The following is a 15,612-nucleotide window of genomic DNA, read 5'->3' on the forward strand; positions in this document are numbered from 1 at the left end:
AACCGCGAATGCAGGAAATCGAAAACAAAAACAAAAATACCTGGAAAAACTCAGCAGGTCTGGCAGCACCTGTGGAAGGGAGCACAGTTAATGTTTTGAGTCCGCATGACTAGTCAACAGAAGTTCTGTCGAAGAGTCATGCGGACTCGAAACGTTAACTGTGCTCCCTTCCACAGATGCTGCCAGACCTGCTGAGTTTTATCAGGTATTTTTGTTTTTGACATCATGATGCTAACTTGCTCTTCTTGCTAATTTAACACTGCTTCCTGCAGGTTTGATTAAAATCCAAATTGTAATAAGCTAGATTTGATAACCCAATTACTAAATCCCTTTACGAATTAAAAGAACAACAAATTAATTTAATGCAGCTGGTTATCAGGTTCTTGTTTAAATATAGTTACCTTGTTTGGCTGCACTGTTCTCCGCAGGTTCTCCATCCACTTATCTCTCTCCGCTACAGACGAACAACTGAAACATTTGCTACCTCCCGTGTATGTAACCTGCAACATAAAGTCAGTCAGGTTATGTCTGAGCATGCCAAGGGATGTTTCTGCATGTTGAGTACAAGAATAAAGGGAGTTTAAAATAATACAGGTTCAGTGTGGACAAGAAACCTTTCACTATATCATTGGATAGTGACTTCTGGAAAGCCAGACTCAAAACATATTATGCATATACAGGAATGTTAGAGAATCATGTGCTGTGTACTAAGGCAATGCTGTTCTATATAAATTATGCAAGCAACCATAAGAGGATTGGGAAATTGAGTAACATTTGCACTCTGTTGCAGAAGGAAAGAATTAACCTGATTGACAAAATAGGGCAGAATGACTGAAGTCAAATCCAATTGAATACAAATCAGAGGGACCAACAGTCAAAACAATCCTGTGTCTCTGCTCAGAATGATACAGCTATTACTTGCAAAAAGTTCAGGTCTCGACCTGTTTCTTATATCAGTTGCTTATAACCCTGAACTCAATAAACAAAATGACATCCAGCATTATTGCAACCCTTTTGTAACTTGTCAGTAAAACTCTGTGGATGTAACTAATTACAACAAACTTGAAGGTAGTTTAAATTAATTTTGTACTTGCAGTTTTTATCTCAAACATTATTTTTGGAGATAGATATATAAATTTCAGATAGAAATATAAAAGACAGTGGAAACAAAAGCTGAATCTAAATCAGTTTCAGTGGATTGCACTTTGGGTCATCCCTTATAGTAAAACTCAACATTTATCCACTTGTGTTTATTGGCCAAAACAAGCTACTTCTTTCCCATCCACTTCAAAGAAATTGCTGTATTCATTCCTACAGTTTTCTTGCGTTTGACCATGAAATGAATAGAACCATGGTTGGATCATTTCTCATTCTGAGACACACTTCACAACTCTTCATTACAGTCAGCTTGACCTGCAGCAGAGATAGATGTAGCTTTGGACAGAGACAAATTTATTACCACCTTTCTCCCAACTCCATGAGTTTCTGCTGCTTGTTGATTAACTCTCCCTGCAGTGCAGACACAGAAGGTTCACAAACAGGAGTTTTAATAATCTGAGCCAATTTCTGATTAAATTGGCAAGTTGCAGTTATGCAATGCACAAATGCTGAAGGCCTGACTTAAAGTTGGAAGGGAGTGCTGATTATTTTGGCTATTGCACATGAAGACATTGAGTCTGTGTTGGAAATGACTATAGTACTGCGCTTCAGTGTCTGAGGTGCAATATGGTGGAAGATGACAGGGCTGACTGCCCTCCTGTATGCTGTTAATCAGTTCTCAAGTAGCTAATTAACACGCATGCTCATTCAAACTCTAAATAAAGTTTGTGACCGCAGGCTATTATATAGAAAAATACTGTTAAAACACAAGCCAATAATTGAGTTTCACTGTCTTTATATTGCAAACCACTTCTACTGGAAACTCTCCTGAATGTGTTAGGGCAGCTGGTACTCAAAATTTATTCCATTTGCATGGAATTCAGAGCAAGATTGTTCATACGCGGCTCTTTAAAAAGTGCAATTACAAGACCATATACTTTCTCCAATGTCAGTTGAAATTCAAATTGCAGAAGGATCACATGATTCAGAGTTAGAACCTTTTTGCAGCAGGACAAAAGGACAATATGCTCAGCCAGTGGGACTTGTTTGTTCACTGCAGGTAGCATTGCACCAGCATTAGAGGGGCAAGCCACATCTTCTGGGTGTGGGTGGGGTTCTCCATGCTGCTAGAGTCACATGAGCCATCTCCATTAACAGCGGAGGTGAGGTACTGGTGTCCTGACTTAAATAAGGCGTTGCTGCCAGAGTCAGCAAAGCAGGCTTTCACGATGGACCAATAACTATCGAAATGAATGCTCACATGCTATTGTAACATTAAACCTTTGAGATGCAGCCTCCACTGATACTGATATGTGGTAAACCTGGTACTGCCAAATTGCTTATTGATGTAGGATATTATCTGAATTTGTAAAATAAGTGTATCCTCAATAACATGCTAAATATATTAAAAAAAGAGGCATCTCAAAATTATTGAGCTCTTATAGTAGTAAGCTGTTCAACATGCTGAAACTTCCAGATCCTTTTTAAAGACTATCATTCTTTCACAGTGGGAGGAATGATAGAATGTTTAAAGGGCAATAGGCAACAATTTGGCTTGTTGAGTCTGTGCCGGCACGCTGCCAGAGCAATTTAGCTAGTCCCATTCTCACGCTCTTTCCTCATAGCCCTGTAACTCTCTCTTCAGATGCTTTTGAAAGTCACGACTGAATCTCCATGATCTCTCAGGCAGTGCATTCGAGATCCTAACTTCTCATTGTGTGAAACAATTTTTCCTTAAGTCGCCTTTGGCTCTTTTTGCCAATCACCTTAAATCTAGGCTCTCTGGTTCTCAAACCTTCTGCCTCTGGGAACAGCTTCTCTATCAACTCTATCTAGACACCTCATAATTCTGAACACCTCTATTAAATCTTCTCTCAATCTTCTTTTCTCTAAGGAGAACTACTCTAGCTTCTCCAATCTATTCTGAACTCCCTCATGCCTGGAAGCACTCTTATAAATCTTTTCTGCACCCTCCCTAAAGTCTTCACATCCTTCCTAAAGTGTGGTGCCCAATACTCTAGTTGAGGCCAAACCAGTGTTTTATGCAGGTTCAAATTAACTTCCTTGCTTTTGTACTCTATGCCTTCACTTATAAAGCCCAGGACCCGCTATGTCTTCTTAACCACTTTCCCAACCTGCCCAACAACGTTCAACGATTTATGCACTATACCTCCAGGTCTTTCTCTGTTCCTGCAGCCCCTTTAGAATGGTACCCTCCAGTTTATATTGCCTCTCTTCATTCTTCCTAGCAATATATATCGCTTCACACTTCTCTGAAGTAAATTTCAGCTGTCATGTATCCTTCCATTCCATTAGCCTATGTCCCCTTGTGGTCTATCACTATCCTTTTCATGGTTCACAATGCTTCCCAAGTTTTTGTGTCATTTGCAAATTTTGAAATTGTGCTCTGTACACAAGTCTAAGTCACGAGTGCTGTTATGATCTTGGACAAGAACAGTAACTTTTTATTAAAATAAAAGAGGTCCTAATTCCAGTTATTTACTGAAAGAATTGAGCCACAAGATTCCATGATTTAAAACAAAAGAATGTTTCCAACACAAGAGTCAAACAAAGCACAAGAGTCAAACAAACCAAACCCTAAACACTATCTTCGGTAACCCGCTACACACTAAAACCCAGAATCAACATAAGTTAAACAAGAATTAACAAGCAAATTGAGGTCAATTATAAACTATAAATTACACATTAAATGGCCGTTACAACTGAGACAGATCTTAAAAATTGGCTCAGCAGCCCACTCAACATGTATGTCATCAATCTCAGTCACCAACTCTTTCAAACTCTCTCTTCCCGGCAAAGAGTTTCAGCTCCTGTTATAGAATTTAGCCTGATCCTCAGCCAACAGCGACACACAACCAATCCAGAGTTCATAGACAAGGTCTTTACCAAATTCTGCAGAACCTCTCAGCTCTGCTCAGGATGGTCTGGGTGACCTAGATCCACCAATGTTATCTTTAAGCAACAGAAATAGCAACTATAGCTTTTTGAGCATTGCTGAAAAAAAGAGACATGTCTAAGCTTTTTGTCTGGCACTCATCAGGACAATCGCAAGAATACCAATATATAAGGGGGAAAACATCAATTTATACCTTATGTGAAGAAAGTGCTGATTGGTTGGCAAGTGGCCTTGCTGTGAAGAATGCACCACTGATGGTGATTGATAGTTAACTGCCAATCATTGTTTGAAATTTTAACTAGGTAGCTTGATCCTGATTGGTCAAGGCATTGCCCTGAGGAATGAGCGAACGACTGTCAATTATTTTGTTTAGCTGAAGTAGGCGCAATGTATGTAAATTTTCTTTCTATCTGCAGGGAACAGGGCCCTGTGTATTAATATTTGTAGCTTCCAGTACATGCAAATGTGCCACATTGAGAGCCTGACTGACAATCTTAAATTGGTTGCCAGAGTAATTCTTGGCACATTGAGGATTATTATATGGGGGAGGTGGTGGTATAGTGGTATTGTCACTGGACTGGTAATCCATAGACCCAGGATAATGCTCTGGGGACCTGGGTCCAAATCCCACCAGGGTAGATAGTGGAATTTGAGTTCAATAAAAATCTGGAATTAAAAGTCTAATGATGACCAAGAAACCATTGACAATTGTTGTAAAAACCCAGCTGGTTCACTAATGTCCTTTAGAGAAGGAAATCTGCTGTCCTTACCTGGTCTGGTCTACATGTGACTCCAGATAATGTGGTTGACTCTTGAATGCCCTCTGAACAAGGGCAGTTAGGGATGGGCAATAAATGCTGGCCCAGCCAGCAACACCCACATCCCATGAACGAATTAAAAAAAAAATTGGTAAATGTTGTCCAATCGCGGAATCACATCTAATGTTGGACATTATGCTTTCCAAGCATGAGCTAGTTGGGTACGGTCTGTACCCTGCCCGTTGCAAACAGCGGCTAGGACATGCTGTTTGATACGATCCGCCAGTCTTTGGGATGTACATACCTAGCCTACATACCTAAAATCACACTGGCACTGAAATTCATATACCACATTACTCATTTGTGTAATCGGCAGAACATCTTTTTTGTTTGATGGCAACATCCTGTTATTGTGAATACCACTCGTGTTGCTGCTATATCTTTGCTTATTCTCAGCTTCTGGATCTAGCTTCTGTCTTCTTCAGCTTGCCTGGACTGCATCATTGGGCTCATCATCTACTGAGCTCTGAACGTTCTGTCTCCTTTGATACAGTTTCCACCTGAAGCTTTGGTTTCCAATCTCACTCTCAGTCTTAGTTTCCTTAGAAACTGAAATGTATTATTTTTTAGTTTCCTTTTCTGTTTCCCCTTTGTTTCCTTTTTCAATTAGAGTCTGTCTCAAAAAATACAAGCTTGGAAACTATGGATCCATCACAATATACATCAAGAAAAGCAATGTTCCTAGTAGCGACTCCGGTGGAACCCCACTGTCTACCTTTCTCCTGTCTGATAAACAACTGTTCAACCACAACTCTCCATTTCCTTTACCTCAGTCAATTTGCATCCAGGTCGGTAGTGTCTTTTTTATTCCATGGGCTTTAACTTTGCTGGCAAGCCTATTACATGATGAGGGTCTGCCTCCAGTTTCTTGACTGTCCTATAACTGAATCAGATGGTGACATAACTTTGGCAATCTGTTTCACTTTGAACTAACCTTTTGGCTCACATCTGGTTAATCATCTGTATGGAAAATTTCCATTGCCTTTTTGTGCCCCTACCTCTCTTAAACTTCTCTGGTATGCCCCAGGCACCTAATTCAATCTATACTCTTTACAACCACAACTCTAAAAGACAACTCATAAAATCCTCCACCATCGAAGCTAATTGTTTCTGTACCTAGTAAAACATCAGAACAATTTTCACTTTCCCTGTTCATATTCCACATGTGGTAACAACGAGATTAGCATCAAGGAAACACTGGTGAAATTCAAGGAAACACTGGTGAAATTCAAGGAAAACTGCAACAACTTATTATAGTGACTTTAATATAGAAAATGTCCCAAGGTACTTTATAGCCAGAATTTTGACATTGGCGTATGGGGGTGCGCCCGGCACACCGACGCATAAAATGAAACACAGTGACGTCAGGCGTGCGTCCCGACATCACCACGCATCATTTAGATCTTTTGTTCAACAGGCACACGCCGGTGGCAGGTGTGCACCCACTGGACTGTCAAAGGCCTGTTAAGGCCATCAAAAAGCCAATTAAAGTACTTATCAACGCTGTCTGTACAACCTTAATTTTGGTGGGCAGGCGAAGAGCTCAAGCGGCCTTTGCGTTTTTCAGGAAACCTTATCCATGGGTGGGATGAGGTTTTCTGATGGTTTTAGGAAAGAAATAATTTTTGCACAATTCATAAACATGTCCCAGCTCTTGTGACACTGTCACCTGAGGGGACACGTGTAAATAATTTTTATCTTTATTAAAAATTCTTAATTTGTTTTTAATCTCCCTGAGGCAGCTCCATGCCTCAGGGAGATTTCTGCACTCTGAGCGCAGGCCCCGACTCTCCCTCCTCCCCCCGCCTGCACAGGTAGTGCTGAGCGCTACCAGCCATGCGTCACGCTGGGCAGGCCTTAATTGGCCCGCTCACATAAAATGATGGCACGCAGCCAGTCGTGGGCGGCGATTGGCTCCACTCCCGCTCCCACCCGGCCTGCCCAACATGGAGAAAATTCTCCCCTACGTGTGGATGGAACAGGGGCTAGAAGAGGGCCATTGTTCTGAAACGTTAACTCTCTTTCTCTTTTCACAGATGCTGCCTGAGTATTCCTAGCACTTTTCTTTAAATTCCAGAAGAAGCAGGGTTTGATCAAAAAATTGATTTTTAGGTTTTTAGAAAAGTGAGAAAGGAGAGACTCGTATTTAGTGAGGAAATTCCAACCCATCGAGTCCCCTCAGGATCTTATACTTTTCAATAAGATCACCTCTTATTCTTCTAAATTCCAATGGGTATAGGCCCAAGCTGTTCATCCTTTCTTCATAAGGTAAGCCATTCATCGCAAGAATGAATCAAGTGAACCTTCTCTGAACTGCTTCTAGAGCAATTATATCCATTTGCAAATAAAGAAATCAAAACTGTACACAGTACTTCAGATGTGGTCTCACCAAGGCCCAGTACAGCTGTGGTAAAACTTCCCTACTTTGATATTCCATTCACCTTGCAATTAACATCAACATTCTAATTATCTTCCTAATCACTTGCTGGATCTGCATACTAACGTTTTGTGATTCATATACCTAGGACACCCAGGTCCCTCTGTACCACTGAGTTCAACAATCTCTCTGCATTTAAATAGTTAATGATTTCCTATTCTTCTTGCCAAAGTGGACAAGTTCATACTTTTCCCCATGAAACTCTATATGCCAAATTTTTGTCCACTCACTTATCCTAAGCATATCCCTTTGTAGACTCTACCTCCTCTTGACAACTACTTTCCTACCTATCTTGGTGTCATCGGCAAATTTAGCTACCATACATTCAGTCCCTTCATCCATTGTCCAGTAATTGATATAGATTGTAAATAGTTGAGGTGCCAGCACTGATCTCTGTGGCACTCCACTAGTTAGTTTGCCAACCCAAAAATAACCCATTTATCCCTACTTCCTGTTAGCCAACTAATCCTTTACCCATGCTAATATGTTACCCACTACACCATGAGCTCTTATCTTGTATAATAATCTTTGATGTGGCACCTTATCAAATGCCTTTTTCCAAGTTGCTTGTTACTTCTTCAAAGAACTCGAATAAATTAAACACGATTTCCCTTTCACAAAACCATGTTGACTCTGCCTGATCTCGTTATGGTTATCTAAATATCCTGGTATAATCTCCTTAACAATGGATTCTAGCAATTGCCCTGTGTCAGATAATTGGCCTACAGTTCCCTGCTTTCTGCCTCCCACCTTTCTTGAATGAAGGTGTTACATTTGCTATTTTCCAATCTGTTGGGACCTTTCCAGAGTGGAATTTTGAAAGATTATAACCAATGCCCCTACTATCTCTGTAGCCACTTCTTTTAAGACCCTAGGATGCAGGCCATATGGTCCTGGGGACTTATCAGTCTTTAGGGTCCAATAGTTTTTTCCACATCTTTTCCCTAAGACCATAAGCCGTAGGAGTAGTAGGCCATTTGACCCATCGAGTCTGCTCTGCCATTCAATGAGATCATGGCTAATCTGAAAATCCTCAACTCCACTTTCCTGCCTTTTCCCCATAACCCTTAATTCCTTTACTGATTAAAAATCTGTCTATCTCAGCTTTCAATATACTTAATGACCCAGCCTCTACAGCCCTCTATGGAAAATTCCACAAATTTGACTACCCTCAGAGAAGAAATTACTCCTCAACTCAGTTTTAAGTAGGCACCCCCTTACTCTGAGATTATGCCCTCTGGTCCCAGGCTCTCCCACAAGGGGAAATAACGTCTCAGCATCCACTCTGTCAAGCCCCCTAAGAATCTTATATGTTTCAATGAGGTTGCCTCTCATTCTTCTAAACTCCAAAGAGTACAGGCCCAACCTACTCATCCTCTCCTCAACAAAACCTCAGGTTGAACCTAGTGAACTTTCTCTGGGCTGCTTCCAATGCCAGTTTATCTTTCCTTAGATAAGGGGGAAAAAACTGTTCACAGTATTCTAGGTGTGGTCTAATTATTGCCTTGTACAGTTTTAGCAAGACTTCCCTATTTTTATACTCTACTCCCTTTGAAATATAGGCCAATATTCCATTTGCCTTCCCAATACCTGCTGAACTTGTATGCTAGCTTTTTGGGATTCATGCACGAATCCCTCTGTGCTGCAGCTTTCTCCATTTAAATAACATTCAGTTCCTCCATTCTTCCTGCCAAAATGCATAGCTGCACACTTTTCCACATTATATTCCATCTGCCAAGTTTTGCCCATTCATTTAAGCTGTCTATATCCCTCTGTAGACTCTGTGTCATCCTCACCGCTTGCCTTTCCACTCATTTTTGTGTCATCTGCAAACTTGGCGATAGTACATTCATTTCCCTCATCCATTATTGTAAATAATTGTGGCCCCAGCACTGATCCCTGTGGCACTCCACTAGTTACAGGTTCCCAAACTGAAAATGTCCCCCGTATCCCAACTCTGTCTTCTATTAGTTAGAAAATCCTCTATCCATGCTAATATAATAACCAACACCATGGGCTCTTATCTTATTAAGTAGCCTTATGTACGGCAGCTTATCGAACGCCTTTTGGAAATCCAAATCTATTACATCTACTGATTCCCCTATATCTATCCTGCTTGTCACCTCCTCAAAGAATTCTAATAAATTTGTCAGGCATGATTTCCCACTCATGAACCCATACTGACTCTTTATCTAAGGAAAGATAAACTGGCATTGGAAGCAGCCCAGAGAAAGTTCACTAGGTTCAACCTGAGGTTTTGTTGAGGAGAGGATGAGTAGGTTGGGCCTGTACTCTTTGGAGTTTAGAAGAATGAGAGGCAACTTCATTGAAACATATAAGATTCTTAGGGGGCTTGACAGAGTAGATGCTGAGACGTTATTTCCCCTTGTGGGAGAGCCTGGGACCAGAGGGCATAATCTCAGAGTAAGGGGGTGCCTACTTAAAACTGAGTTGAGGAGTAATTTCTTCTCTGAGGGTAGTCAAATTTGTGGAATTTACCATAGAGGGCTGTAGAGGCTGGGTCATTTGATTAGATTATACATTTCTAAATACTCTGCTATTACATCCTTTATAATAGACTGTAACATTTTCCCAATGACAGATGTTAAACTAACTGGTCTATAGTTACCTGTTTTTGTCTCCCTCCCTTTTTGAAGAAGGGTGTTAACATTGGCACTTTTCCAAACTTCTGGGACTTTTCTAGAATCTAAGGACTCTTGGAATAATACTAGCAGTGCATCCAATATTTCTGCAACTATTTCATTTAATATTCTAGGATGCAACCCATTAGGTCCAGGTGACTTATCGGTCTTTAGCCCCATTAGTTTCCCTAGTACTTTTTCTCTAGTGATAGTTATTGTATTTATTTCCTCCCCTGCTTGCCCCATGGTTATTTAGTATTTTTGGTATGCTATTAGTGTCTTCTAGCGTGAAGACTGATGCAAAGTATTTATTCAACTCCTCTGCCATTTCCTGGTTCCCCATTATTATTTCCCCAGCCTCATTCTCGAAGGGGCCAATGTTCACTTTGGCCTCTCTCTTCCTTTTTATATATTTAAAGAAGCTCTTAATGTCCATTTTTATATTACTTGCTAGTTTAAAATCAAAGTTTATTTTCTCCCTCTATTATTTTTTTGGTCATCTTCGGTTGGTTTTTTAAAACTTTCCAATCCTCTGGCTTACCACTAATCTTTTCCACATTGTGTATTTTTTCTTTCAATTTTATACTATCCTTAACTTCCTTGGTTAACCATGGTTGGTTAATCCCCTTCCTACAATCCTTCTTCCTTACTGAGATATATCTTTGTTGTGAATAGTGAATATTTTCTTAAACGTCTGCCATTGTTCATCAACCATCTTTTCTGCTAAACTCCTTTCCCAATTCACTCCAGCCAACTCTACTCTGATTCCTTTGTAATTATCCTTAGTTAAGTTTAGCACAGACGTTTCCAAACTAAGTTTCTCACTCTCTGACTGACTGCTAAATTCCACCATGTTATGGTCACTGTTTCCTAGGGCATCTTTTATTCTGAGATCATTTATTAAACCTGCCTCATTACACATTACCAGATCCAAAATAGCCATGATCCCTGGTTGGATCCACAACATATCATTCTAGGAAACTGTCCCGAATACACTCTATGAATTCTTGCTCGTGGCTACCTCTGCCAATTTGATTTTCCCAATCTACATGGAAATTAAAGTCGCCCATGATTAATATACTGCTTTTTTTACATGCCCTCATTATTTCCTGATTTATTCTCTGTCTGGCAGCATAGCTACTGTTAGACTACTCCCACCAGTGTCTTCTTCTCCTTGTTATTTCTTACCTCCACCCATATGGATTCCACATCTTCCGATCCTAGATCATTTCTTGCTATCGTACTTATTCCAAAGCCAACCCATCACACCCTTTCCATCCTGCCTGTCCTTTTGAACAGTCACATACCTCTGAATATTTAGTTCCCAGCTTTGATCTCCTTGTAACCATGTCTCCGTAATGGCGATAAGATCATACCCATTAATCTCTATTTGTGCCGTTAATTCATTTATTTTGTCCTCAATACTATGTCCATTTAAGTAGAGTCATTAATTTTGCCTTTTTACTAATTTTTCCCCCCTTTAACCCTATTTGCTACTTTTTTTTATGTTTGTACACTCTATCCCTTCCTGTCACAATCTGGATATCATTACCTAAGTAGCTGCCTTGCAATGCTGCCATATCCTTTTGCTTTGTATGCCGACTTATCCCATTTTCAGAACTCCCCAATTTAGTTTAAACCCTTCTCTACAGCCCTAATTATTTGATTCGTCAGACTCTGGTCCCAGCATGGTTCAAGTGAAGCGCATCCACCTGAACAGCTCCCTCCTACCCCAGTACTGATGCCAGTGCCCCATGAACTGAAACCCATTCCTCCCACACCAATCTTTGAGCTACGCATTTAACTCCTTGACTTTATTTACCCTATGCCATTTGCCCGTGGTTCAGGTAGTAATCCCAAGATTATTACCTTGGAAGTTCTGCTTTTTAACTTAGCTCCTAACTGTTCAAATTCTTTCAGCAGAACGTTGTTGATACCCATGTGGATGACGACAACTGGATCCCTCCCCTCACATTCCAAGTTCCTCTCCAGGCCTGAGGAGATGCCCTTAACTCTGGCACCAGGCAGGCAACACAGCCTTCGGGACTCACGCTCATGGCTGCAGAGAATAGTATCTATCCCCCAATTATACTGTCCCCTACCACTACTACGTTCCTATTTCCTCCCCCAACTTGAATAGCCTCCTGTACCACTGTGTTGTAGTCAGTTCGTTCATCCTCTCTGAAATCCCTGCTCTTATCCACACAGCTTGCAAGAACCTCATAACTGTTGGACAATTTCAGGGGCCAAGGCTCCTTGAACACTACCCCCGGGGTCCCCATACCTGCCTCACCTGCAGTCACACCCTCCTGTCGCTGATCACAGACCAAATTTGAACTATCTAACCTGTGGGGTGTGACTGCCTCCTGGAGCAAAGTGTCCAGGTAACTTTCCCCCTCCCTGGTGTGGTGGATTGTCTGCAGCTGAGACCCCAGCTCCTTAACCCAGACCAGATGTTCTTCGAGCTGCAAACACCTACTACAGATGTGTATGCTCCGGATCACCTTGGTGTCCAGCAGTTCCCCTATGCCACAGCAGCAACACATCGCCCTTCCTGCCATTGTTTTTTTAATTTAATTTATTAATTAATAACTCTAGTATTCCTGCTCTTTAAACTTTATTGAAATTAATAATTTACACCAGTATCGATCTTATACTTTATACTATTTTTAAGAAAGAGAAAATAATGACTAGAGATCTAAACACTAACTATAGACCTTAATTTTAATCTAAGGACTAAAAATACTCACCAATCCAACTCACCAATCAGTTGCTCTCTGCGCTCTTTTTAAATGAAGTCTCCCTGTTCTGTTTTAAGTGAAGTCCATGCTCACCCGCTCAGTTTTAAATGAAGTCCACGCTCACCAATCTCTGTTTTAAATTAAGTCCATGTTCACCTGCTCACTGTTTTAACTGAAGTTCACGCTCACCCTCTCACTGTTCTAAATGAAGTCCACGCTCACCCGCTGATGGTGATTGTTTTAGGTTTCTCCCTCCCCTTCATCTCTTGATTTTCAAGTATCTTTGTGAAATTTTCTAAGTCTTCTACAGTGAAGACAGACACAAAATACCTTTTCAATGCTTCCGCCATTTCCTTGTTTTCCATTATCATTTCCCTATACTCACTCTCTAGAGGACCAACACTAGCTTTAGTTACTGTTATCCTATTCAAATATTTGTAGAAACTCTTACCATCTGTTGTTATATTCTACTTTCTTCCACTTTATAATTTTTTAGTCATTCTTTGCTGGTTCTTAAAATCTGACCAATTTTATGACTTACTACTAATCCTTGCGGGTTTGTGCAGTGTTTCTTTCAATTTGATACTATCCTTAACTTCCTTATTTAATCATGGACAATGCATCCTTCTCAAAGAGCCTTTCTTCCTCACTGGAAAAAATCTTTGCTAAGAGTTATTAAATAAGTCATTAAAAGTATGCCACTGTCTTGACTTTCAACCTAGTTTCCCAGTTCACATTAGCTCGCTCTTAAGAGACTTACCCAGATTTAAAACACTAGTCCTTGGCCAACACTTCTCCCATTCAAACTGAACATGAAATTCTATCATGTTATGATTGCTGTCACCAAGAGGCTCCTTTTCAACTAAGTTATTGATTAATCTTGCCTCTATGTTCATTACCAGGTCTGGAATAGCCTGCTCCCTGGTTGGCTCTAGAACATACTGTTCTAAGAAACTGTCCTGAATATACTCTATGAACTAATTTTCCAGGTCACCTTTCTTCCATGCTCCTGTCTACTCAGTCCTACAGTGTAACTACTATTAAGGAGCCTATAAATAAATATTCCCACAAGTGACCTGTTACCTCTCCGATTTCTTGTCTCTATCCAAGCTGATTCTATATCCCGCTCTTATCTCTCACTACTGCACTGTCATCATTAACAGGGCTGCCCCATAACCTTTTGCTAGCTTCATGTCTTTATGAAATGTCAAATACCCATCAATATTCAGGCCCCAGCCTTGGTCAGCTTGCAAGCTCTATAATGGCCATCAGGTCAGGCAAATTTATTTCTATCTGTGCAGATAATTTGTCCATTTTGTTACGAATGCTACGCACATACCAGTACAGAGCCTTTACCTTGGTCTTTTTGCCATTTTTGCAACCTCTGGCCTTACCTGCTAGTGCACTCTTAAGTTTTGATGCTACGAGAAAGATCCGTGGCTAACTAAGGAAGTTAAAGATGACATCTAATTGAAAGAAAAGATGCACAATGCTGCAAAGATTAGTAGCAGTCCGAAAGATTAGGAAAATTTTGTAAAGCAGCAAAGAGTGACTAAATAAGAAAATAAGGAGGAAGAAACTGGGGTATGACAGAAAACTAGAAGAAAATATAAAAAGACAGTAAAAACTTTTACAATATATAGAAAGGAAGAGAGTAGCTGAAGTATGCATTGGTCTCTCAGAGGGTGAAACTGGGGAATTAATAATAGAATCAAGGAAATGCAGAGGCTTCAAGTAAGTATTTTATATCTGTCTCCACAATAGAAGACAACGAAAGCATCCCAAGAAAAGTAGAAAAATCAAAAGGCAAAAGGAAGGGAGGAACCTAAAACAATCACAATAAGAAAAAGTTCTAGGAAAATTAATGTGACTAAAAGCTGACAAGTGCCCTAGATCTGATGATGTGCATCCTAGGGTCTTAAAGGAAGTGGCTGTCGAGATACTGGGTGCATTGATTGCAATCTTCCAAAATTCCCTCGATTCTGGAAAAAGTCCCAAAGGATTGGAAAACCACAAATGTAATGCCACTTCAAGAAAGGAGGGAGACAGAAGGCAGGAGACTATAGGTCATCTGTCATTGGAAAATGCTAGCATTCATTATTATGGAGCTAACAGCAGGACATTTGGTAATTATCCTTTTATCTGCAAAGGACCATAGGCAACTCTGTCCATTAGAGAGACACAATTGGTTATATAGCTTGACAGGCACCACTTCACATCAAGCATGGTACATGGCAAGGAGGCAGGCCTCCATGAACTACCACAGCCAGTACAGGGACTGAACCCTTGACGTCATTCGGCACCACACTATAGCCATCTAGCCATAATTCGATCAGAGTCAACATGGTTTTGTGAAAGGGAAATCATGTTTGACAAATTTGAGCTCTTTGAGGATGGAACAAGCATGGTTGATAAAAGGATACCAGTAGGTGTAATTTATTTGGATTTTCAAAAGGTATTCAATAAGGTGCCACATAAAAGATTATTACACAAGATAAGAGCTCATGGTGTTGGGGAGTGATATATTAGCTTATATAGAGGATTAGCTTACAAACAGAAAACTGAACTGAAATAAATGGGTCATTTTCAGGTTGGCAAACTGTAACGAATGGAGTGCTACAGGGATCCTTGTGATCTATATTAATGACTTGGATGTAGGGACCAAATGTATTAAAGCCAGATAACGGCATTTAAAAGCCGACCACGCTCTGGAGTCATATATAGGCCAGACCAGGTAAAGATGGCAGATTTCCTTCCCTAAAAGGTACCCTAAAGGGAGGAAATGAAAGGACATCAGTGAACCAGATGGGTTTTTATGATAATCAGCAATGGTTTTGTGGTCTGGCTTTTAATTCCAGGTTTTTATTGAATTCAAATTTCACCATCTGCTATGGTGGGATTCGAATCCAGGTCCCCAGAGCACTATCCTAGGTCTCTGGAATACTAGTCCTCTATGTCA

The 15,612-nt window shown here is 40.4% G+C and overlaps 1 protein-coding gene across 5 annotated transcripts in view; it reads right to left on the bottom strand.

Annotated features, from left to right (window-relative positions):
* Nucleotides 1-15,612, bottom strand: part of rasal2 (RAS protein activator like 2) — a 411,464-nt gene that overhangs the window by 45,277 nt on the left and 350,575 nt on the right. For all 5 annotated transcript variants that reach the window (XM_041208224.1, XM_041208220.1, XM_041208219.1 and 2 more), the window contains exon 7: nt 402-500. In XM_041208224.1, the coding sequence (XP_041064158.1) occupies nt 402-500 (99 nt within the window). The remainder of the gene's footprint in view (nt 1-401; nt 501-15,612) is intronic.

The sequence above is a fragment of the Carcharodon carcharias genome, chromosome 16 (assembly GCF_017639515.1).
Source record: "Carcharodon carcharias isolate sCarCar2 chromosome 16, sCarCar2.pri, whole genome shotgun sequence".
NCBI lineage: Eukaryota > Metazoa > Chordata > Chondrichthyes > Lamniformes > Lamnidae > Carcharodon > Carcharodon carcharias.